This window comes from Coffea arabica, chromosome 5e (genome assembly GCF_036785885.1).
Source record: "Coffea arabica cultivar ET-39 chromosome 5e, Coffea Arabica ET-39 HiFi, whole genome shotgun sequence".
NCBI lineage: Eukaryota > Viridiplantae > Streptophyta > Magnoliopsida > Gentianales > Rubiaceae > Coffea > Coffea arabica.
In genome coordinates, this window is record NC_092318.1 from 46,320,329 (window position 1) to 46,346,825 (window position 26,497).

Below are 26,497 nucleotides of genomic sequence, written 5' to 3' on the forward strand. Positions count from 1 at the left end.
TTTTTTTTTTTTACTTTCACGTATTGAATTTATGTTAAATACAAAACCTACTAGTTTTCCTTTCGTAAAAATATTAGTATATCACTTTTTAAATTTTACTTACAAACATTTATGTATTTAATATAAATTATATGATTCAGAGTAAAATGCCTATAAATAACTAGTACTTTATTCATATAATAGAAGAAACCCGTAAATAGCTAGTAAAAAGTGGATAATTTCTTTTTTTACTTTCACGTATTTAATTTATGTTAAATACAAAACCTACTAGTTTCCCTTTCGTAATAATATTAGTGTAACACTTTTTGAATTTCACTTATAAACATTTATGTATTTAATATAAATTAAATGATTCAAAGTAAAATGCTCATAAATAGCTAGTACTTTATTCATATAATGGAAGAAACTCGTAAAGAATTGGTATGTTATGGACGATTTTTTTTTACTTTCAAATACTTCATTTATATTAAATACAAAACATGCTAGTTTTCCTTTAGTCAAAATATTTGTGTAATGGCTTTTGAATTTTATTTGCAAATATTTATGTATTTAACATATATTAAATGATTCAGAATAAAATGCTCATAAAAACCTAGTACTTGGTTCATGTAATAGAGAAAAGCCATAAAGAGTTGGTACTTTATGGGATATTTCTTTTTTAAAAAATATTTAATTTATATTAAATAGATAACCTACTAGTTTTTTTTCGTAAGAAATTACTGTAACACTTTTTGAATTTTACTTTAAAACATTTATATATTTATTATAAATTGAATGTTTGAGAGTAAAATGTCCACAAAAAGCTAGTATTTTGAATAGGTAATGCCCATTAAGTAAGAACTTAAAATAATACCAAAATGGACAACTTGTTCAAGGAATTGTGTAATGTCCACAAAAAGCTGACTTGTGTTGGTTATAAATTGATATTTGGACATTTGTTAACGGCCACGTGGTCTTCACCGTCCAAATTGAGTAAATTCCCGTTTTTTTGACTAAATGTGGCAAAAAATCATTAATTCATGTACTCAATGTATTCCGACGAAAAGTTTGGGGACCAAATGTGTCTTTGTCACAAAGTTTGATGATGAAAAGTGGATTTTTCCCATAAAATTATCCTTACCATGTACGACCTATTGACTTGCTTATTATATACATGATTCTACAATCAGTCATTATATACTTGCTTGTTTGTCAAGAATGGCACAAGTTTTTCAAATATCCGCTCTCTCCTCTTCTTGAAAGTTTCCAAATTTTTTTTCTCCCAAATTTCCATTGTAACTTGGAACATAAGAACATAGGAGTTAGTAGTCCATGGATAGGAAGTCGGAAAGTATTTGCACTTCGGAGGATGTAAAGGGTCAATTTTCTGTTGTAATTGAAGAACTTTTTTTATTTTTGATTTCTCCTTATTACCGCATGTGAAGTTACTGCTTTAGTATTTTACTTTCACGAAGACTGCAAGAATCTTTATCGGCTATTGTGGTTTCTTGGCATGTTATTTGCACGAAAGATTTTGATAGGAGAATACTGAAACAAAGGTATACAATATTGAATACTAAACCACAATTAATCTGGTTTTATTACTTTTTTTTTTACCACAATTAAACTGGTTTTCTCACCTCTTTTTTTTTTTTACTCAAGATCTCTTATTTAAAATTTCTCTCACCTTATCACCTAACCTAACCCTTTCCGGTATTATATTTATTTTAAATTACAATTAACCAAACAATATAGAACGATGTGTCAAGTCTGAACGGGTCAGAATTAGTTCCAATAGCGCTTATTCTCGTCATAGTTACATTTAGAGGAGGCAAATCAACCCACTTAATTAAATTTACCCATACCCGCCCATGAATAGATGGGTATGGGTATCTTAAATTTTTGTATATGGGTATAAATGGGTTACCCAATAATACCCATTTAATAAATGGGTATTATTGGGTAACCCATCAAATCCAATTAACCCATTTAGAATTCTCTTCCCCCCAAGTCTCTTCTTTTCCCCCACCCATTTTTTTTTTCAAAATTTTCATTTTGTCATGATGTTAACTACTTTTGTTTCATTATTATTATTATTATTATTATTATTATTTGTTGGTTTTATCTTATTATTTTATTTTCTCTTAGTTTGTTAACTTGCTCATTTTTCAGCATTACTAATTTATGATAAATTTTAGCCTATTTTCTTATCTTTCTAAAATGAAAATTTAAATTTATATATGAAAAAAATTTTAGGGGTTCAAAATTTTTGGATTAAGTTTTTATATTAATTTTTATAGTACTTAGTTCAAAATTTTATATTCTTATTATTCAATTATTAAATAATAGGTAATTTTGTGACATAGAGTATAAATGAAAAAAAATTGGTAATTAAGTTTATTGAAGATTATAAATAAATATTTAAAACTAATGACGGGTACAAAGAGTGGTATAAATTGATAACTTAGTTTGCAAAAATGAATTTAAATGAGTTTACAAAAAGTTAAAATAAATGGGTTATAAATGGATAATTGGATTACCCAATTCATTTTTTGACTTACCCATTTATACTCATCTAATTAAATGGGTATAAATGAGTTGGCTCACTTATACCCATTACCCATTTTACCCAACCCAAACCCGCCCAAGTCACCCATTTTGACACCTCTAGTTACATTAACCCCTAGCACCTATTGTGAAATTTCCCTTCCTTTCTAAATAACTCCTGGATCTCCTATATAAATAATTGTCATTGCCAATCTTCAAATCTTGGCACACAAGAATTTAGTTTTTAAATTACCTCAGGACCATGATTTAAATCTGATTTGACGTGGTTTTAGGTGTTCAATTTAGAAATAATGAGGAAGATTATGAGAAATTTTCCTTGCATCGTCATTACCTATTCCATTAGGGTATTAAATCTTTTCATCAACAAATAGTAAGAAAAAACACAGATATCATTTTCAACTGATTTGCATGTCCCAAATTGATATTATAAGGTATGAAAGAGCTATAATTGAAAGTTTAGTGTCTAAATTGCAAATAAATGATAAATTACCAAAGTATACACTCTTCTGGATTAACCCACCTAATGGGTTGCATCACCAAGAATTCTTCACTGTCTTTCTTGACTACGGTGTCGTTGAAATCTTGAGAAAAAAACTCTCAAATATTTATACCTCACTACCCCCTAATTATACCTAGTGCTTTAATTCATATTGGGTGCATGAAAATGAAGTTGAATCCTAAATAGCAAAGAAAATATGAAAGGTATACCATCAGATATTGAAATGTAGATGGGTTCACGAGAGCATAATTCTACACCAAGATGCATTAGGTAGCAGTGCTTGGACCCGGGATGGATACTAAACTAAGAAAGAAAAATAATAGCTATTATTAGTTATTAGAATACATGGTCTTGATTACCATTTGGTATTAAAATTTCCTCGTTTAAGTTTTATCCTATCGACTTCCCCATTTTCTCTTACAATGACATTCAATAAATATAACATGATTAGTGTAACTAATTTCCTACAAAAATTATTTTAAACTTAACTACCTAAGTTTATGTTGCCAGTATACCAACCAATGGGCATTGCAATTATCAAGTTAACTATAATCTTATGAATTAATCTTCTATACATTGATAGTATATATACTCTCACTATTGAATGCATAACACATGATTCAAATTTGAATTTCAAATTCAAATTTTGCATATGTGTCGTGGATCCAATCGTGATAATATATACACTATTAGTGTATATAGGATTTATTCTAATCTTTTTGGAAAAATAGTTCAAAGATCAAAATCTTGCCTAAAACTAAAACATTTATATAAAAGTAATTCATATAAAAATTGTGTATTTTTAAGTGGCACACGTGTAAATGTGCCCTTAACACTAGCTAGAATTATATGATTGACATGAAATAAGAAAGAAGTTGATTTTCGTTAATTTCTCTAGCCACTTATTAAATTTATGAATGTTTTTATTCAAGGCTTTCACAAAAGAAGTAATCTTTGTTATTTATCAAATTCGTCCTCTAGTGCATACTTTAGGGTCACTGGACATTTGAAATGAAACAATTTTGACCTTCAGTAGAAGTGACCACCTTATTAACCAAAAAAAAAAAAAGCTTACTTTGCACTTTCCCCCTTGTTTCTTAAGTAGTTCATAAACTCAAATATACCTCAATTTACCTCCATCAATCCAACTTCTACAACATTCAAAGTCATCCATTTGGCTGCCAAAATATTAACCTAATGGAAAAGAATTGGGAGATTTCATTTAACGAGGTATTAGTATTAGGGGTGCCAATCAGATTCCATGAGTCGAGTTTTGGCAAGTCCAATGTTGCCTTAAAAAATAAATGAGATTTTCTAGCTTTCAGACTTAGCCCTAAGTTAAAAGGCTCAAGTTCAACTTATTATTTACTATGAGATTTGGGTTCATATCAGATTCAGTCCAAACTCATAATTAACTATATAATTATATATAATATATTAATATATATATATAAATTATTATAAATTTGTATATAAATTATTAATATTTTAATGTTATAATATGTATAATTATATATTAGATATATCATTTAGTTTGTAAATATATATATTATATAATTATACATATGAATGGACTGGGCCCTAATCAAAATTAGTTTTTTGGAGCTAAATGGGCCAAGCTCGAGCTATTCGAGCCCGTTGATAGCCCTAATTAGTATGGTTCCGTGTGACAATTCACTTCCGCCATTATATATAGGAACATTTACCAAATTGGTCCCTAATATTTACACAAAAAACTTTTTTAGTTCCTAACATTTAAAATCAACCAGAACAGTCCTTAACATATAAATTATGATCCATTTTGGTCCTAATGCTCGTATTTGCTCATTTCTCGAACTAAAAATAGCACGTCTCTCTCACGTGGACATATTTTCAAGGACAAAACTGGAAAACACAAGTTTTTCTCCCCTTTTCAAGGACAACATTTTTGCATATTTTCTTTCCCTGTTTTGAAATTAGGGCTTTTCTCCCCTTTTTCTTCTGGTCATAGACTCTTTGCTAGCGAGCTACGCCTCTTCCGATGAAGAACAAGATCAAGAACAAGAAGATAAACCACAGCTCTCAAATCCCAAATCCGCTGGATTCCTCTCCTTCTTGCCACCCCCAAAATCTTCATCATCTTCTTCTTCCTCATCTATCTCCTTTCCACTTCCCCCACCCCCCAATCCCACCCCCCAAAGCCCCTCGTCTCGTCGTCTTTCTCAACCCTAAATCCACATAAATCTAATGAACTTCAAGAAGAGAGGGATGGGCAGCAATTGCTAAGAAATCGGGAAAGTTTGAGACTTTTGGCATCGCTTCCAAAACCATCCTCATCTTTGTTCACTTCGCTTCCTCAACCCAAATCATCTCTTTTCTCTTCTCTTCCGCAGCCCACCAAAACCCACAATCTTGATGCCCGGGCTTCGCCTCTTGCACAATTTACTAGAAAGTGGGTGGTGGTGGTTTCTTGACGGTCGGATCACACAGCTTTAATGGAAGGATGACGGAATCAACCTCGCCGGGTTTAATGGTGGTGGTTCCTTGGGGGATCAACAGCAGCAGCCACACCGTTAGGGGGGATCAAGCCTCAAATTGATGCAGGTGCTTTTCAGTTTGAGGAGAATATACTGAAGTAACAGCAACAGAAGCTTTAATTCCATATTTATACTGAAAACAATAGTATTTTTTAGTTTTGCCCTTGAAAATATGTCCACGTAAGAGAGACGTGCTATTTTTAGTTGGAGAAATGAGCAAATACGAGCATTATGACCAAAATAGATCATAATTTATATGTTAAGGACTATTCTGACTGATTTTAAATGTTAGAGACTAAAAAAGTTTTTTGTATAAATGTTAGGGACCAATTTGACAAATTTCCTTTATATATATATGAACTAGTTGCGTTGCAGCTATATTACATAGCTTTTTTGTGCATAACAGCATGTTCTTGCCTTATTGTGAGCTAAAAGTAAAGGAATTTGTACCTTGAATACTTTAATATGTTTGCCTACACTCCTACACATCAACTTTTGCTACCTTATGAGAATAGGAAATTCAATTGACCTAAATTGTGGGAATATATAAGAAATAAATAAATATACATAAACAAAGAATAGTCCCTTTGGGTTATATAGACATAAACATTCTAAACTCCTGCAGAAAATAGTTCAACAAATAGGGTGAAATTGACTTACTAGAATTGGTGAACAAGAGTTGACTTACACGAGAAATAGCTTAGTAAGGTAACAATTACTAAATACGACGCTAAATGCTGAACAAAAAAAAAATCACTAGAAAGTTGGCTGTAATATAACCATTGGAAACAAGACATATGAGAATCCAGTAAGTTTGTTTGAATTTTTTTTTTCAACTAAATATTACCATCGCATGTTCAAAAGAATGAGCAAATTGCAAAAGTTTGATATGAAGATCAATCAGCTAGCAGTTGGCCATTTAAAATAGACCTTAAAGAAAGAGAATTACAGCTGTTGGGATTAGATGAAAACTGTAATGTCCATAGACACAGTATTAGATGAAAACTGTAATGTACAAAAATTAGTTTCTCTACCTACAACCTTAGTTGTGTTTGATTTCATCAATTTTCCTTAGAAAAGATAAATGAAGTATTAATTCGTGTTCTTATCTTATGTGGTTTCCCTTACGAAATGCAGGTCACTTCTTGAATAATTTTTGGCTATTTTGCTTCCACACGGAAAATTGTGCTATTTCATTCAATGAGGAATTAATAGGGATTGATAACTCAAATCACTTGGGCAAATAAAAGTTATCTTGACAGTGATTAATGTATTGTTAATATATTCTAAAGCTGCTAATCCGAAGCTAAGACTAGTTGCCATAATTTTCAATGGTTGACTTGACTGCTTATCATAAACAGCTGTTCTGTGCACAGAACCACATGTTCCCACCGCACCCTTTCTTCAGCTGATTATCCGAAAGCAGGGGGGGGGAAAAAATTGTACGTCGATTTATTTGTCTGCACCCCCACATGTCAAGTTGTCAACTTGTTTGATGACCACATGTCAACGCTCGATGAGGCATTAATTCAACGGCCAAGATTAAAGTAAAAAAAGTCAACTTGTTTTGTCTGCACTCTACTCTATGAAGTTTTAGGACCTTATTAGACAATGAAACCTTCTTCATTGGGCAATAGCAGTATAAAATAAAGGAGTCAACCTCTCGCCACTGCCAGTATTAATTGTAAGCTTAAGTATCATGAACGTGGACGTAGTATCTTGAGTTTCAACTTCATTTTTATCTCATCAATAGTAGCAACGAGGCTTTTTTTTTTTAATTGGCATTTCAAATTTAAACTTCGACTTACTAGTATCTACCTTTTATTTTCCTTTTTAACATGAACATCATGGTGGGATCAATATATTTATACTTTAGTTTAGAATTAATCTTTTATATACTGTCAATATATTTTAGTTTAAGATTAATTTTTTTTGAATGCATACCACATAGTCTAAATTTAAATTTGAACACCAAATTATATAATTATATATATATATAAGCATGCATCCAAACTTGTTAGTGTGTATATATTTCAGTGCATAAAAAATTTACTCTATAATTTATTAGTATTACAAATAAGAACCAACAAACAGTGATATGAAGTACCATTTAATTAGAAAAAATTCACATTTAGCAAAACTTGGATTTAGGATTTTTAACTCCTAAAACTTTAATTTTGGCCATTGAATTAATGCCTCATCGAAAGTTGACTTTTAACACAGTACTAACCACATGAGAAATTTTTTTTTTTAGTCAAAATCTTGATTTTCGAGAAATTGAATCCAAAATTATCATTCTCGAAAGTTCCATATTTAATGATTTGACAGAATTACATCTCTCTTCAGGATTAAATTAATTATTTTGGGTCACATTTGATTTTTTTTTCCCCTTCTCATTCTCCTTTTTGTGTGTATATTGGTCTCCACGGACTCCAGGTCAAAACTACAGATCGCAATTTTAGTAAGTCGACCTCGAAAAACTGCCAAAGAGAAGAAGTACCTATCTTGTTGGGGGACATTTTGAAGATTGAACCATTTTAATTCAAGCACAATTGGGTATTTATTTAAGACTCTAATCTCTGACTGAGTTGACAAAGCATCTGATTTTTCAATTTCTCATTTTCAGAAACACATGTAAGACCATTTGCGCATAGAGTCTAATTGAATTATAATAATCAAACGAAATGTCCTTGGTACCATATAGTCTAATTGAATTATAATACATGTAGTTACCATACTTGCCTCTTTCAATGTTCTAATCTATTATTACTTCTATGCTCAAAGTAGGGGAAGAGAACAGAAAAATAAAGTATCTAGCATCTAGGTGCTCTTATGATACAAGGTGTATTGCTGACAAACAAAAATGGAAGCAATATTTTCTGATTTTCTATAACTTTCCATTTGAGCTGTACCACATTGTTATTCGAATAAATCACGCGCCATCAAATCTGCTACAAAGCAAGGATTAATCACATTGTTATACTGGCATCACTCATGTCTGCAAAACCATTATGGCAAGCATAAATCTCCAGAAGTAGTAATTAAGTATGGAAAAAGAAAGTAGTCCAAAGTTAAACGGAAATTGGGATAATTTTAGAAACCTCCCTTGACATTTTTGACAATTTCACTTAGACCCCTTGAGCTTTATGAAATTACACATATCCCCTTCATTTCATAGTTTTTAGTAACCAAACCTTAAAATGACATTGACTTGGTCAAATTTTTAAATGAATAACCTAAAATGCTCCTGTTTAATGTATTTTAATTTACTTTCTTATACAACTATAAGATTGTCTAGCATAATAATAAGGAACATGTGTCAAATTTGTCATGTCCAAATCTATTATTTGATAAACAACCATAATAATAATAATTTTATCACTATGATAGGATATTTTTTATCATGTTTTACTAGGGATCTAAATATATAAGGAAAATGTGCCATAATTTGGCTGTGCTTTTGGGCCATTTCATTTTGATTTATTATTGATTTTGATAATAAAAAAAGGAAACAATGATCAGCAAAAGTTCTGGATCACATTTAAAGTTAACTTGTCAAAAAAAAATCAATAATTCGACATTTGGTTACAATAGAAACTAGAAGCAATAGTAGTAGTTCTTGATATATTATATTGGCAAAAAAAAAAAAAGAGGAATAAGAAGGAAAAAGAATGAAAAAATTATTTTAAAACTCATTCTTAGTATATTACCAAACAAGGGAATTTCATAAAAATGTTTAAGGGTAGTATTATCATTTTAAATGGAAAGGGAGGTACATGTAATTTTAAAAACCTTGAGGGATATTAGTGAAATTGTCAAAGATTTCAAGGGAGGTTTCTGAAATTATCCATAGAAATTGCAAGACAACCTGTCATAAAGAAATACTAACGTGTACGGTTGCTTAAGGGATGAGCTGCTTCCCAATTTAATGTTTCTCTTTGGCAAGAAAATTAACGATGCATGCATGCTAGTTATAATGCTTTGAAAATAGTGGTCAGAAATTTTTCTTGCCAATCTGCAGAGCTGCTCTTCGTGATAAGAGCTGCTCATGTGGTTTTGCAGCTTGCACATGACTGAAGCCATCAAAGTTAGGCGGTAAGTTAGGAGTGAAACCATGGACACTCTTTTTTTTTTAATCACTAGATTTGAAGTCAATTCATTCAAGAAACGCTATAAATACCATACTCAGGAATCGTGCCAAAATCACCCAAAAATGAGGAAAATGTCCTATTCAACAATGTTTCAATTTGCTTTCCTCCTCCTCTGTTCCATCTCGTGGGCTTCTGCTTCTCATCCTTCCCGCGGAGATTTTGTTCAGTGCCTTTTGAATTATACCGATAGCCCCTCATATTTTGCAAAAGCAATATACACCCAAAACAGCTCTTCTTTCACATCAGTCTTGGACCAGTACATCCACAATTTACGCTTCCTTTTACCCGAAGTTCCAAAGCCCCTAGTCATTATCACTGCTTTGACTGAAAATCAGATTCAAACAGCAATATTTTGCTCTAAGAAGTACCGCTTACAAATGAGAATTCGAAGCGGTGGCCATGACTTTGAGGGGAGCTCCTACACTTCTAACGTCCCATTTTTCGTCCTTGACATGTCCAACTTTCGTTCAATCTCCATAGATGTTAAAGGTCAAACCGCATGGGTTGGAGCTGGAGCAACCGTTGGGGAAGTATACTACAGCATTTATGAGGCGAATAGCACTCTGGGATTTCCAGCTGCCTACTGCCCTACTGTTGGCATTGGTGGGCACATCAGTGGCGGAGGCTATGGTCCATTGGTAAGGCAATTTGGCCTGGCCGCAGACAATGTCATCGATGCTCGTGTCATCGATGCAAACGGAAGAGTTCTCGACAGAACGAGCATGGGTGAGGATCTCTTTTGGGCTATTAGAGGTGGAGGCGGTGCTAGTTTTGCTGTCATTCTTGGATACAAGTTGAAATTGGTTGAAATTCCAGAGAAAGTTACTGTATTTTCCATCAACAGAACCTGGGAACAAAATGCAACTCAACTTCTATACAAGTGGCAATATATTGCCCCAAAGCTACCACTAAACCTTGTTATCACACCCCAAATTGTCAGTATCAATTCAAATCAAACAGGTAAGAGAACTGTACAAGTTACATTTGTGTCTGTTTTCCGTGGCGAAGTTGATGAACTGCTTTCAATCATGACCCAACAATTTCCTGAGTTGGGGTTGAAGAAAGAGGACTGCACCGAAATGCTATGGATCCAATATTTTGCTTATGCCAGCGGTCTACCAACTAGTAACATTACAGAGTCCCTGACCAGCAGAGTCTCTTCAGCTAAACTGTATTACAAGGCTAAATCCGATTTTGTCAAAGAGCCTATCCCTGAAAATGGGATTGAAGAGATATTGAGAAAGCTTAATGAATTACCTCCCTTTATGGGAATGCTGGAGTGGAATCATTTTGGAGGAGGGGTAATGGAAACAATTCCCGAATCAGCAACTCCATTCCCACATAGAGGAAATTTGTACCTCATGTGTGAAGGGGTTTCGTGGGATGAACAAGTGGTGTCCAAGCAGCGTATTGATTGGCTGAGAAAGCTTTACAAGGTCATTGGAAAATATGTTCCTAACAATCCAAGAGCTGGCTATGCTAACAGTCGGGACCTCGATTTGGGTGTGAATAACAAAGGTAAAACAAGTGTTGAAAAAGCAAGGATCTGGGGTGCTCCATATTTCAAGGATAATTTTGATAGATTGGTCCAAGTGAAAACCAAAGTTGATCCTTATAATTTCTTCAAGAATGAACAGAGTATCCCAATTTCTCAATGATCATTATGTTTGAAGAAGAAAAACGTTGGTATCTTAGTGTATCCAGGAGATGAAGAATTATGATTGTTGTATTTGTTTTAGTGTTGTGTTTTTTTTTTACTCAACGATGAGGGAAGCCAGCAAAAATAAAATCCAACAACTACTTGGGGTCGTTAAATCTTGTGTTCCTTTAATAATACTCCTTCTGTCCGACTTTGATAGTCCTGTTTTCTTTTTTCGTCTGTCCCAAATTGTAGTTCACTTTCCAATTGAAGAATGTAGTTGTATTTTAATTTTCCTAAAATACCCTTATTCAATGTAAGTTGTTGTTACTATAAACCTACCCCATTTAATGAGAGTTGATTCTTGTTTTATCATCAATTCAAATTCCCATAAAGTTATACTTTAATTAATGTGAAGGTATTTTAGGAAAATAGCTACCTAAATTGAGTGGTCCAACAAAGTTAACTACTTTTTCTTAAATTATGTGAAAAAAAAAAAGAACTATTAAAGTGGGACGGAGGGAGTAAATTATGGGGCCATATTTCGATTAAGATTACTAAAATCCCAAAGTGTAGTTGTAGAAGTTTTACTTGTACTTTCAGCATGTCATTAGGGATCCAATTTAGAAGTAAAATGTTGTTTCACTGATCAAACAAACCAATTAACTTCACCATACCAAAATAGTTTTGGTCAAAATTGATCAGATTTATGACTTTGCTGCAAATTGCAATACGATACTTTTCAGCATACCAAAATAGCTTTGGTCAAGATTAAAATTTTCACCTAAGTGGTTCTAACATTCTATAGCTGTAGCTTTACTAGAACGGATTTATTATGGTCTTCATGAATCCATCTAATCAAGCAATCTAAAGGGCTTTATATGTTTATCACTGGTCAAGATGCCCATTCAAAGCACTCTGTTCTTGGCAGCTGATAATTGAACTACACTATCAAATTTATCGTTATCCAATTTTTAGCAATTTGTTAATCGCTTTCACCATTGTGATTTACCTGTGAGAGCTAGAAAGGGGCTATGATTTTCAAGAAACACAATTAGCAAATCTTTTTCAATTTAGAGAATCTTAGACTTGACAATTCATTGTAATGGAAATGGCAAGATATTTTCGACATCTACCACCAGTTAATTTCGCATTGTCCCTTTCCTGTCTGTGTGATCAAACTAAAAGAGAAAATTAAACAAAACCTGTATAGACACCAATACATGTTAGAAACTTTCACCGAATATATTATACTCCGAGAACCATTGAGCCTTGGTCCAATGGTCAGGGAGAATCCCTTTAAAACTCTCTTGTACATTAAGTCGATAGTTCAAACCCCACTTAGTGTATCACACAAGAAATATAGCGCTTCTTGTTCTTAAAAAATTCAGAGGGTATAGTATTGCATTTGTATGGTCTGGTAATTCATCCCGCAACCTCTATAAAAGTTTCTTTAGGCTCCCTTCCCTCGTAAAGTAGGAATAGTTTAAATAGTTGGCATTACCGACCCAAAAAAAAATACATATATATATATATATATTATACTGAGAGACAAAAAGTAGAGCTGGCAAATTAAATCCAAACCCAATAACCCACCCAAGCAAATCAAACACAAAATTCAAACCCACTAATCTAAAAGGTTGGGTTGGATCAGTTCAGTCATGGAAAAGTTTTGAGTTGGGGATTAGAAACCAACACAATTTTTGGGTGGGTGAGATTTTTCATTGAGCAACCAAATCACACAAACAAGTCAAATACAGAATCCAAGTGTTCCTATAAGATTACACATCAATAGCTAGGGGTGGGCACGGGTCGGATACCCGTCCCATTCACCATTTGGCTGATCCGACGACCCGCACCTTGCGGGTCAGCCATTTTCTGACCCTTACCCGCCCTGCATATCAGCGGGTACCCTATAACGGGTATCCGCTAAGATAGGGTCGGATTAGCGGGTACCCGTCCCGCCAAGTTTATCATTTAATTTTTTAAAAAAAATGATTTATACCAATTTAATTTTATATTTTACACATTCATCTAAGATTTAATTTTTTTTTTCTAAAAAAAGGTTTCCCACCAATAAATAAGCATATGAAGAGAATATAAGATAAAGAAAAAAATTAAAAGAATTCAAAATCAATAAAAGTTTGAAATAAGTAGCACAATTTTTAATTTATATGTTCCACATTAATTAAACTATTTTCTATAAAATATAAGATCATGGCCTTTACAAATGAATCTTGTAAATAAACTATAGTATCTCATATTTGTAATGCAATTTGTTCAATAAAATTACTTATTTAGTTCTAACTTATTATTTTTATAGTGTGTGTATAAAAATAAAAATATATATATATGCGGGGCGGGTCGGATACCCGCGGGTTTTTAATTATGTGACCCTAACCCGTCCTGAATCTTAGCGGATACCCGACTCTCTTTTGACCCGATCAAATAATAAAAATCGGATATCCTAATTTTCGGATCGGATTGGATATGACGGGTTTTCGGGTTAACGGATAATTTTGCCCACCCCTATCAATAGCCATTAGCTGCCAACGGAAACGACCCTTGCGTAGTAGCAATTTTTTTCCCATTTTTTTGGGTTAATTACATTTAGCTCCCCTGAGGTTTGACCATATTACCAATCAATCCCTGTAATTTGTCCAAATAACGGTCTCACCCTTTGAATGATCAAACATTTAACAAAAACCCCTTAATGCCGAAAATGCCCTTATTGAGGCCATGTTGCATTAAAAAAAGAACATATTTTTATTTTATTAATCCTGAAACAATCCAAAAAAATAGAAAAAAGTTTTTGCTTATTATTTTATAAAAACCATATCTTTACTTCCATAAATAGTTTTGAATCAATAATTATTTTAAATCTTAAAAATGAATATTAAAAATTAGATAAATTGAAAGAAAAATAAGAAAGAAGCAATTATTTTAAATCCTCAAGTATGGTTCGAATTTGTGGTTCAAGGCATGTTTTCCTCAATTTGAACCATACTCCAGGAATTAAAATAATTTCTTCTTTTTTTATTTTTCTTTCAATTTATCTAATTTTTAATATTCATTTTTAAGATTTAAAATAATTATTGATTCAAAACTATTTATGGAAGTAAAGATATGGTTTTTATAAAATAATAAGCAAAAACTTTTTCTATTTTTTTGGATTGCTTCAGGGTTAATAAAATAAAAATATGTTCTTTTTTTAATGCAACATGGCCTCAATAAGGGCATTTTCGGCATTAAGGGGGTTTTTGTTAAATGTTTGATCATTCAAAGGGTGAGACTGTTATTTGGACAAATTACAAGGATTGATTGGTAATATGGTCAAACCTCAGGGGAGATAAATGTAATTAACCCATTTTTTTTTTAATCACAATCGGAATTTGATTTTCAATTTTATTCTTTATCAAAACATTGATTTTCATTTCATTTCTTTTATTCTTTTTTTTTTTAACCATTCTTCTCCCTCACCAAAACACAAGGCAGCCATGGCCATGGAGTTTCAAGGCTGTTGCAAGAATATTGTCTTTTCGCGAGGCCAGAATTGTGCCACAAAAAGTCAGAAAAGCATCACAAAAACCTTTTTGCAGCGCAACAGCGAAAGAATTCAATTGTCACAAAAATAGCCGTTAAAAAAGAAAATGATGCAATTTTTCATGTATTGCATGTATTTGCATCGCTTTTTGCAACGCTAGTTTGAGTGTCGCCACTGTACTTGCGGCACAAAAAATGTGCCATAAAATATCCCTATAATGTTATCGCGACATAAAATTGTGTCACAAAAAATCACTAATAAAAGTCAAAAATCAATTTTTTGATGGTACAAAATTTATCCTGCTCAAATATACTAAAATTGAATATCAAAATAAAATTAAAGTTCCACAGTATACTAGAACAAAGTATCATACATTGCTTCAGTCAAATTTTACAAACTTTATCGCATGTCATCATTTTGAAAAGAAAAAAAAAAGGATGAACTTCCTTGTAATGTAATAAGTTCATTACAATGACAAGATATTTCACATATCCCCAGAAGTGCTTGTCTTGAAAAGCACAAATTCATCAAACGTCTCTCAAAAGTATCTTCACGTCTCAAAATCCCGAAATAACACAAAAAAATATAGTCATTACCATGCTTGAACACCAGAGTGTAAAAAGGTCAGCAATCAATTCACTTCCTAATTTGGGAAAGTAACCAACATCCACAACCCAATAGAACCACATTCCATAAAATTGCAAGGTGAGAGATGAAGAATTTAAGCAAGTCATTTGCAAGTAGTCCTGCTCATTTTCCAGAAACTTTTCCACTATCTCAAGCAAGTCATTTGCGAGTAGTCCTACTCCTTTTCTTCTTTGTATGGTGGTTCTAGCATAACAAAAGACTAATCAATTCAATATCAACAAGGAACTCGTGCACAAATAGTAGTCATCAAATTATTAAAATATTATTTAATTAATCATTTTTTGCTCAAGAAACAAGAATCTGAAAAGCTCTTCCAGGTGAGACAATAATGAAAAAAAGTCTTAAACAGAAATGATAGACATCTATGTTATGGGCACCTAGCAAACTTTATGTCCATACCCTTCTTGTTGCAATCCTTCACTTTCTCCTTTAGGCTTTTGTGCTGCAGCTTAACATCCCTGGCCATCCAAATTCCCAATTATCCATAAATATTAGGAACAAATTAAAAAGCAAGGTACGCAACACAATTTCATCTGAGTTTGTGGACTAAAGTGTACCTGGGGTAATTGTTTCTTCAATATTCAATTATGACTATCCATACTTGACAAAATGTAATGTTTTTGATGCCTTGGAATGATTACTAACAACTGCTGCTACGTGGGGCTTTCTTTCTCCATGAATGTTTGATATGTAAGAAGTTGCTTATATAATACTTAAAAAAAATAACCAAACAAAAGGAAGACATGTACTGTTACTTGGGTGGTTCATACCATTCCAAGCATTTCAATCTCTTAAGCTGACAAATGGTATTGCAAATCCAGGTAAAATATGGCATCCATCTTAATTTGTTTTTACATATGTAGTGATGCAAGTAGTTTTAGATACACAAGACAATTGAATAGATGCTCACAGTGACAGTTGAGAGGAATTGCTATCAGTAGAAACACCTTGTCTAAGAAAGCATGGAGCTACCAATATTCTGTTTTAGTAGACACCCATGAAGTTCTTCAATATTTGCTTGTTAAAATACTTAAGCTACTAATGCTCTATTTCAAAACTTTAACCATGTACAAAATGAAGTAAATGCAAGTATTATTCAAATGAAGCAAACATTTGAATAAATCTACAAAACATAATATGCTTGGTTTTACATTGAGAAATATTAAACATCTTTAAGTAATGATGCACAATCCAACAGAAGACTTTCTAGAAGATAAACTCCAGCTTGATTCACATGCACAAAGTAGAAAAAGAAAAGGCAATTTTAACAAAACAGAACACATCAAAAAGGCACAACACCTAGAAATATTTAACAAAACAGAAATTGACAGTGAATTTCTGGAAAACCATCTTCCAATTAATAGGAATGGAAAAGAACGAAATACTGAAGATTTAAGCTAATCATAATCCTTCAAAAAAAGAACATAAAAAAGTATGAAATTACATCATTCGTTCCTTATGAAAAAAAAAAACAGTAGCTTAGAATTGACCGGTAACTTGATTAGTTCAATTGATCAATAATCCATAAATAGAAGCTAGTAGTATTCGAACCTTTTTAAATCAAATAGAATTTCATGAACAGAATTACCCGAAGATGTCTGCAATATCTGATTCCAATGCAGAGACATTAAAATGAATAGGAATTCCCAGAGAAATTTCTTCATTTTGAGATGTCTGCTTTTGTTTTCTGCTCAAAATAAATTAATAAAGGTTAGAAATTCAATTATCACACATTTAAGCTTAGTCAAATTAATTAACCAAAAGATGTATCAAACTTCTTTAACTAATGATGCATGATCAACAAAGGTTATCCAGAAGATGAAAGTTAACTTACTTCAGATCCGTAAAGAAGTAAAAGAAAAGGCAACATCAACAAAATATAACACACAAACCACGGCATGACACCTAGAAATACATAACTCCAAAATTAATGTGAAATAACGATTAATACTATAGGCAAAACAATCCGCTGTTCAATCTAGTTCTTCACTAAACCATAAATGAGTCAAAAGCTCAATCATATCATGATAACAAACACATTGTCAGAAGCTAATGGAGTATGGTACAATGCTGATCAAATTTTGAAATTGTCCAAAATTACCACAAGTACCTCTCTGAAAATAAGGTGAAATATTTCAGAAACTCCAGTACAATTTTGAAAGAAAAGATCAAATAAATGAGAACCCCCTGATAAAAAAAAATGACATTATTAAAATTGATTGCTTAGCTAAAAAAATGCATTCATCATTCAATACCTAATCAAAGCAAAAGCAGAAACTTTTTGAACTAGTATATCACCTGAAGTTAACATGATAGTGAAGACATACTTAAATGCTCTGGCTGGAAATTTGGGAATAGGTCCACTAAGATTGTTGCCAAGTACCTGAAAGTGACAGTGACTTCATGAGAGCAGAACACATTTTCATTCAAGCTTTGAAAAGAAGTCTTCCAGAAGGAAAGTTTCTTGGAAAGCCAAAAATTGCAGATTCCATGCTACTTCTTTCAAAGACCCTGAGATACAACAGGTACTGGAGAATACCCAATAAAAAATCAGGTATATGACCAAAGAACTTGTTACTGGCAAGATTTTATTTCTCAAGGTATGAGAGATTACCCATTTCTAGAGGAATATGACCTGAAATGCTATTGTTTTGCAACAACCTACATGAGGGGGAAAAAACTGTTAAAATAACAATTAGGCATTAAAAGAATGAGTAGCTGAAACACATTATTGGACTTCCAAAGTTCCATTTTGCTGTTCAGAGTACAAATGATCTTGCCACTAATGGCCACTTTACTTGGTTAACAAGCTGTTCACCAAACGCAAAGAAAACCCAAGCAGCCAGCATAAAGATGCGAAACTTAAAACAACGTAGTTAATGGAGTATACCATCACAGCTAGAAGGTTAATATTGAAATTCTTGTAACTTTGATGGATCCAAGTGGTTAGAAAAAAGGGCATTCAAGTAAATTCCGGATTTCTTACTGATTACTATTGAGATACTCCTTAATTTTGTTCTAATTCTCTCTAGCTAATGCTTAATTAGTAACATGAAAAAGGGAGGAAGCTAATCAAAATAAATCTCAAGAGCACCTAAACTTAGTTATCTACTCAGAGATGCATATGCAGCAGCCATCTTTTTCACAATAACCAGACTAGACAAAAAGATCAGCCTTTTCTGTTGATCCATTTCCCTTTGAGATGTCTCATGAATCATAATGGTGACATACAAAGGTATTGATTCTATAGGAACCAATTTATCCAAAGTAGAAGAAAACAATGAATCATCTATTATATACCTTGTTTCGGCAGTGGAAAAATCTCTTCAAAATCATCCATAGGAGAAGGAAACATTTTATACAAGTTCTAAAACTATTTAGCCCCAATCCAAATCACAAAACGTGTCTTTGGGAAAAATTCATTAAAAATGCAGTGCAAATAAAAAAGATACGAACAAAAATGTAGTAAAATAACAAATACCATAGAAACCTATTGATACATAGCACTCACTCAAAAAAAAAAAAAGATCCACAACATCAAACAAAATTTTAGTTCAAATCCTAAAACAAACTCCAGATATGTACACTAAAGTACAACGCATTTTGAAAACAGAGCTTCCAAAATTCTACCTTAAATAAGATTAAATCTCAGATAAATTAAAAAAAACTACCATTAAAATCTAAAGATTACAAGGTTTTGAAAAGTTGAGTAATTCTCCATGAATACAAAAAGAAATTGCATACAAATATCAAGCTGTAGTCGGAAAAAAAAAAAAGAGAGAAAAGCAAAGGTTAATTACCTCATATTTAGATCGACAGAGCTCCGACAAAGACTCGAAGAAAATTCTGCAGCAATTTCTCTCAAGAGCAAAGCTAGGGTTTCATTCGGTGTAGAACAAAATTACTCGGAGAAATGAGTCGCGCTCGGTCGATCCCATGCCTTCACTTCACGAACAACGACCTGAAAATGAACAAAATTTACGGTGAATTTCTCGAAAATGTTGCTGAAATTGATCGTAACTGAGCAAAATCCATGACGAGATTGGGATTTAGCCATAGCTAGGTATTAATCTTGCAAATTTTGTCTTCAAGGCCGATGGAGGAGAAGGCTAGCAAATAGAGAGAGAGAGAGAGAGAAAGAGTAACTCATTGATTGCCACTGTTCAATTAAGATTTTAGAAAGAGAACGAAAGAGGGAATGCTTGGGATTGGGGGAAAGAAACGGAGGAGATAATGATATATGTATTTTACCATTTTTCTTTTCCGGACTTCAGCGATAATGATATTGTTCAACTTAATGCAGTACATATATATAAAAGTACACCGTTTCATAGTGCCGTGAAGAACTCGGGACTGTAATGAATTTTGCAGCACAATTCGAATTACCCACCACGCTCTCTCCTTGTGAGCGGCATCCCATTATTGACTGCCCTCTTCAGCCGGTGGAGTGTATCCTTGAACTTGAGACAATATCAAACCTTTAAACACTGAGAATGGAAGGAAACCTCACCCAGTCAAGCATAAAACTCATTTCACCTCAAATCAAAGCCCACCAAACCGACCAAAAACTTCATGCTTTTCCTTCCAGAAGTTTAGACAACGAAATATATTCCGGACCAAATATAAAAATTACATCCGATTCATTGACAGTTAAAATTTAGAAGTCTACTTCTTTCTTTCATTATATTGGCCGGCTAGTACAAATTGTCAATGAAAATTCCAAACCTTTCTAGATTCATAATTTTCCAGCGCGCATAATTTCGCAGTTAACATAATCTTACCTGCTAATTAACTTTCACTACATTGGGAGAAAATACTAGTATAAATAGCATCTCAACTCTCTTGAGTCCTGTTCACAAATATGAAGAAACCAACCAACATCTTCCTCCAATTTTCTTTTCTCATCTTCTTTTCCATTTTATCAACAGCTTCAGCCGATATCCACAAACACTTTGGCAGCTGCTTTATCCACAATTCCAAACACCCGATTGATATTTCAAAAATCGTCTCAACTCCCAAATGTTCTTCTTACCAGTCAACCTTAGACTTGCATGCACAAAACCTGCGATTCACGTTACCAAAAACCCCAAAGCCTGTAGCTATAATCAACCCAGAAAATGAATCACATATTCAAACAGCAATTTATTGCTCCAAAAAGCATGGATTGCAAACGCGAATATTAAGTGGAGGCCATGACTTTGAAGGTCGTTCATATGTTGCTGATGTCCCATTTTTTATCCTCAACATGTTCAACTTTCGATCAATCTCGATCGATGCCAAAAGCCAAACTGCTTGGGTTGGAGCCGCTGCAACTCTCGGCGAAACATACTATGCTATTACCCAATTTAATAGCTCCCTTGCTTTCCCTGCCGGCTATTGCCCTACTATCGCTTTTGGTGGGCACGTCAGCGGAGGCGGGCACGGCCCGCTAGTTAGGAAATATGGTCTTGCAGGTGATAACGTCATTGATGCTCGAATAATTGATGCAAGCGGAAGAGTTCTCGATAGAGAATCAATGGGCGAGGATCTATTCTGGGCCATTAGAGGGGGAACAGGAGCTAGTTTTGGTGTAATTCTCGCATACAAAATAAAACTAGTTGAGGTTCCAAAGAAATTCACTGCATTCAGTCTGACCAGAACATTGCAGCAAAATGCAACAAAATTAGTCCATCAATGGCAATCTGTTGCCCCAAAGTTGCCTGCAGATCTACTTATTTCACTTCAGTTGACTACTGTCAAATCCAGTCGAACAGGCAAGAGTACTGTAGCAGCCACTTTTGTTTCTGCTTTTCAGGGTGGAGTTGATGAGCTACTGTACATAATGCAAGAAAATTTCCCAGAGTTGGGATTGGTTAAGGGGGATTGCACTGAATTAAGTTGGGTCGAATATATCGCTTTCCATTTTGGCTTGCCAAAAGAATCAACATATCATATGTTGCTAGGCAAAATCACTGCACTACCAAAAAATTACTTCAAAGCCAAATCAGACCTTGTTCAACACCCCATTCCTGAAGAGGGGCTTGAAAAGATATGGGATCTTATGAAGAAGATGGAATCCCCGCCCGGGCGAATGGAATGGATCCCTTTTGGAGCAAGAATGGATGAGATTCCTGAATCAGAAATTCCATTCCCGCACAGAGCTGGAAACTTATTCTTAGTGTTCAAAACAACGAGTGTAGAATGGAATTCAACCAGGGTAGAATTGATGCAAGAACGTATCGCTTGGATGAGAAAACTCCATGCAGTTTTTGGAAAGTATGTTGCCAAGAATCCAAGAGGTGCATATGTTAACTATAAGGATCTTGATTTGGGAGTGAATAACGCGGGCAATACAAGTGTTGAAAAAGCAAGGATCTGGGGTGCTCCATATTTCAAGAACAATTTTGATAGATTGGTCCAAGTGAAAACCAAAGTTGATCCTTATAATTTCTTCAAGAATGAACAGAGCATCCCAATTTCTCAATGATCATTATGGTTGAAGAAGAAAAACGTTTGGTATCTTAGTGTATCCAGGAGATGAAGAATTATGATTGTTTTATTTGTTTAAGTGTTGTGTTTTTTTTTTCCCTTATTTCGATTAAGATTACTAAAATCCCAAAAAGTGTATTTGTAGAAGTTTTACTTGAACTCTTAGCATGTCATTAGGGATACAATTTAGAAGAGAATTGTTGTTTCACTGATCAATCAAACCAATTAACTTCACCATATGAAAATAGTTTTGGTCAAAATTGATCAGATTTATGACTTTGTTGCAAATTGCAATACGATGCTTTTCAGCGCACCAAAATAGTTTTGGTCAAAATTAAAATTTTCACCTAAGTGCTTCACTGGAACGGATTTATTATGGTCTTCATGAATCCATCTAATCGATCAAGCAATCTAATAGAGAAGGAAATGGTGTTAGTCACAACTTGGCAAACCAATTTAGTCAAAAAAAGGATGTATGAGCAGTTGCTCCAGTTGATTCAACCTTTGTATGGTAACTTTTAATGAAAATTCTGTTACCATTTGAAAAAAAAAAAAGAAAAAAAGAATTGACTTCTCCTTCGGAAGTACCAATCAAGCGAAAAACCAGCCGTCTCCCAATTCCCATCTTTTTCCTACTTTATAGCAATGAATAAAAAAGTAAACTCCTGAGCGGAAAAGGACTCGACCAACAATAATATCCGTGTTACTTAACTAAATACTCTACTAATAAAATCAGAAATCTTCTTAATCTTCAATCAAAGTTTGCGACTCGAATTAGTTCACAGGAAAATCCCAAACCTTCCAGACTTGACAACAGATCCTGGACACGCTCATGTCAAACCGGTTCATAGTCCCATTTTTTTACAATTAACACCAATGATTAAATATGAACGATATCTATCAATTAATGCAATATTTGGTTCAAAATAAAGGAGAGAATATCCACAAAATTACTAACAAACTACACCCTATCAAGATTCTCATTTTATCGTGTTTGACTTGGAAGAATTTTTTATTAGCTTCATTTAGTTGGAAGAACTTTCTCTTAGTTATCGTATCGGTCCATGATTGCGATCGATGCATGCGAACCTCTACTGCGTAAACTCTCTGCCACCTGATCTCTTACCGCTTATCCTCTTTTGTCAAGCGGCCTAAGTTTCGATTCCACGGATAATATGCTTTTTGATGTACTTCGGAAACAAAATCTTGCTGCAGCATTGGGAACCCGGTACGTTAATTTGATCCCAAAGAAAAAATAAGTAAATCAATAAAAGGTGCAAGCGCCCCTAAATTTAATTGCTGCAGCATTTGTATTAATTACGTACCATCCATCCTTTTCTTGACTGTGTATTAATTAGGACTTTGGGGGACCACGACCGTCTTGCAATCCAACTATATGATTGCTTGTGTACTTGAACAAGTACTCGACGCCAACTAAATTATTCCCCCTTGAAAAAAAGCGTTGACTTTTTCCAAAAAATTTATTTTATAGTTTACAATTTGTTTGACAGTGGGATGAATCTTCTGTCCCATCCACTCTTTATTTTATTTTTTATTAAATTTTTATTTTTCATTCATAAACACCATATTTTAGTTATTTATTATTTTCTTGCGATTCAATAATTATTAATTGAATAAAAAATAAATACAATTTATAAAAAAGTAATATATAATTGAAATTGAAAAAAATACAGCCAAAAATCATAAAAAATCTCATTTTTTTATGTGTTTTAATTTTTGAATTTGTTAAATTTTTGTCCAGGAGATGAAGAATTCTGATTGTTGTATTTGATTAAGTGTTGTGTTTCCTTTTTCTTAACGATGTGGGAAGCCAGCAAAAAATAAAATCCAACAGCAATCCCGTTCCCACATAGAGGAAATGTGTACATCATGTGTGAAGGGGTTTCGTGGGATGAACAAGTGGTGTCCAAGCAGCGTATTAATTGGCTGAGAAACCTGCATAGACACCAATACATGTTAGAAACTTTCATCGAATATATTATACTCCGAGAACCATTGAGCCTTGGTCCAATGGTCAAGGGATTTCCCTTTAAAACTCTCTTGTACATTAAGTCGATAGTTCAAACCCCACTTAGTGTATCACATAAGAAATATAGTGCTTCTTGTTCTTAAAAAATTCAGAGGGTATAGTATTGCATTTGTCTGGTAATTCATCCCACAACCTCTATAAAAGTCTCTTTAGGCTCCCTTCCTTCGTAGAGTAGGAATAGTTTAAATAGTTGGCGTTACCGACCCAAAAAAAAAATACATACATACATATATATATATATATTATATTGAGAGACAAAAAGTAGAGCTGGCAAATTAAATCCAAACCCAAGCAAATCAAACACAAAATTCAAATCCACTAATCTAAAAGGTTGGATTGGGTGAGTTCACTCATGGAAAAGTTTTGAGTTGGGGATTAGAAACCAACATATTTTTTGGGTGGGTGAGATTTTTCATTGAGCAACCAAATCACACAAACAAGTCAAATACAGAATCCAAGTGTTCCTATAAGATTACACATCAATAGCCATTAGATGCCAACGGAAACGACCTTGCGTAATAGCAATTTTTTTCCCATTCTTTAATCACAATCGGAATTTGATTTTCCTAATTTTATTCTTTATCAAAACATTGACTTTCATTTCTTTTCTTTTTTTCTTTTTTTTTCAACCATTCTTCTCCCTCACCAAAACACAAGGCAGCCATGGCCATGGAGTTTCAAGGCTGTTGGCTACCATTAATGACTGCCACCTTCAGGCAGTGGGTTTTGACAAAGGCCATATCCTTGAATTTGAAATAATTTCAAACCTTTAAACACTGAAAATGGAAGGAAACTTCACCCAAATAAGCATAAACTCATTGCTCCCTTCCCTCTCCATTTCACCTCAAATCAAAGCCACCAAACCAACCAAAAACACAAGAAAATATTCAAAAGCAAACAAATCTCACAGACACAGGTAGAAAACCTAAAGATGCAGCATATTTGCATGATTTTTTTTTTTTTAACTCAAAACTATTTTTAAGTCAAATTTCGTTCAAAGTGGATCCTAATCCCTTGAAAGAATGTGAAAGTTGAAAGTTGGAAGTGAATGGTAAAGTACGTTGGGTAACGGTTGGGTTATGGGTTAGAGTTGATCCAATTAAACGCAGTCCAACATTAATCCACTTCATTGATGGGTTGGCTTAGTAGTTCAGATGAAAATAACCACTGCTTTGGTGGAGGCTCTAGGAAAACTTAAAAACTTCTGTGAAAGTTCCGGCAATCGTTCAAATGTAAACTGATCTTTCTGCCTCCCAATGGCACCAGGGAAATATAATCTTCCCCAGTAGGCGGAAAAGTTTTCGTCGTAGAAATCAGCATAGTTTCTCCAAAACAACAGCATTCTTCAGAAGGAATTTCACCAGCTGAATCACATTAGGCCCTGTTGTGTATCAAAAATGCAGACAATCTTGAGATGGTGAAAAGTGGCATCACTTTAATAGTTCAACCACATGTACATAAAATTCAAGATATTACAAAAGAAATAGAACAGCATACCTTGTATACAAAGCCCCGCTCAGAGTAGCTATGCATGATTAAAATTTGTAGAGATCGCAAATTTTTCAATAACAAAGAAATCCTAGCGTTGCCAGTTTGTCAAAGCAAGCTTAAGCACTAGTTTTTCTTCTCCCATTTGAAAGATTGGCAAGGTACATTTGTAAACTTCCGTACGCTCAAACCCTGGCAAAAACTTAAAAGCACAAACAACTTGAACTTAAATCATAGAATTTCAAAAGGTTCATGAATGAAATCCAAAATGTATAGCATTTCAATCTTGAAAATCTGCCTAATGGAAGAAGCACTTCTTTTCTCGCACTGTATTTGAATGGTCAATATTCTACAGGAAAAATTTTACCTATAGAGCTAATCGTTTGGCAAATTAGTAATTCCTGAAACGTACAAATCAGAAATTAAGTCTAAAATACATCAGTGATCATAACTTTTTTTGCAGATGGCGTCTTGTTCTCTTGCAAAAGATGTGATCAGCAGATCAGTTATGCTGTTTTATCACCTTAATATGCCATCGATTTTTCATATATAAGGACTTGAATTACTAAAATAGTGCATGCTTCTAAGGATTATGCTATAATTTATTTAATATTTCCGACAAAAATTTTAATTTTCATAATGCAAGTTTCTTCAGTGAGGGCATAAATTAAAGTTCTCTTATGTATCAGCACCAATTAAGCATCACTGCAATTACAATATAAAGAAGGTATGAGGAAAACCCCATATGTAATTGTATAACTACAGGTTAATTTATATGTTCTTTATTTTTCCCATTATTTGTGCGGGAAAAATTGTAATGTTTTTCATGTGTAATGCCTTTGTATTAGTGCTAAAGTTGATAGTAATCTTGTATTCTTATTTTAAAAAATTAAACAAATATCTATTTTTCACAAAAATACAGATCACTTGAAGATTTGGATTTAGTC

General features: G+C 33.4%; 2 protein-coding genes and 1 long non-coding RNA gene across 7 annotated transcripts; 2 read left to right on the plus strand and 1 right to left on the minus strand.

The window, feature by feature from the left end:
- The first annotated feature begins 9,784 nt into the window (after positions 1-9,784).
- Positions 9,785-11,371, plus strand: LOC113687550 (berberine bridge enzyme-like 8). The gene has a single exon (XM_027205137.2). The coding sequence runs from the start codon at positions 9,785-9,787 to the stop codon at positions 11,369-11,371; it is 1,587 nt and encodes a 528-aa protein (XP_027060938.1).
- Positions 11,372-15,248: 3,877 nt separating this feature from the next.
- On the minus strand, positions 15,249-19,948 carry LOC113688234 (uncharacterized). 5 transcript variants are annotated; one of them, XR_003447906.2, is made up of 7 exons: positions 19,796-19,948; positions 19,345-19,505; positions 18,159-18,205; positions 17,843-17,927; positions 17,133-17,231; positions 15,944-16,002; positions 15,249-15,727 (listed from the first exon to the last, which is right to left on the minus strand). It is a non-coding gene; the product is annotated as an uncharacterized lncRNA (long non-coding RNA). The 5 variants fall into 5 exon arrangements; XR_003447908.2 differs by lacking the exon at positions 19,796-19,948 and adding an exon at positions 17,655-17,731 and having other exon boundaries at positions 19,345-19,789; XR_003447903.2 differs by lacking the exon at positions 19,796-19,948 and having other exon boundaries at positions 19,345-19,789.
- An 841-nt stretch (positions 19,949-20,789) lies between these two features.
- Positions 20,790-22,010, plus strand: LOC113687551 (monolignol oxidoreductase AtBBE-like 13). The gene has a single exon (XM_027205138.1). The coding sequence runs from the start codon at positions 20,790-20,792 to the stop codon at positions 22,008-22,010; it is 1,221 nt and encodes a 406-aa protein (XP_027060939.1).
- Positions 22,011-26,497: the final 4,487 nt, after the last annotated feature.

Excerpts from the sequence above, each read along its gene's own strand:
- LOC113687550 (XM_027205137.2), top strand. The coding sequence starts at position 9,785 with ATGTCCTATTCAACAATGTTTCAATTTGCTTTCCTCCTCCTCTGTTCC.
- LOC113687551 (XM_027205138.1), top strand. The coding sequence starts at position 20,790 with ATGTTCAACTTTCGATCAATCTCGATCGATGCCAAAAGCCAAACTGCT.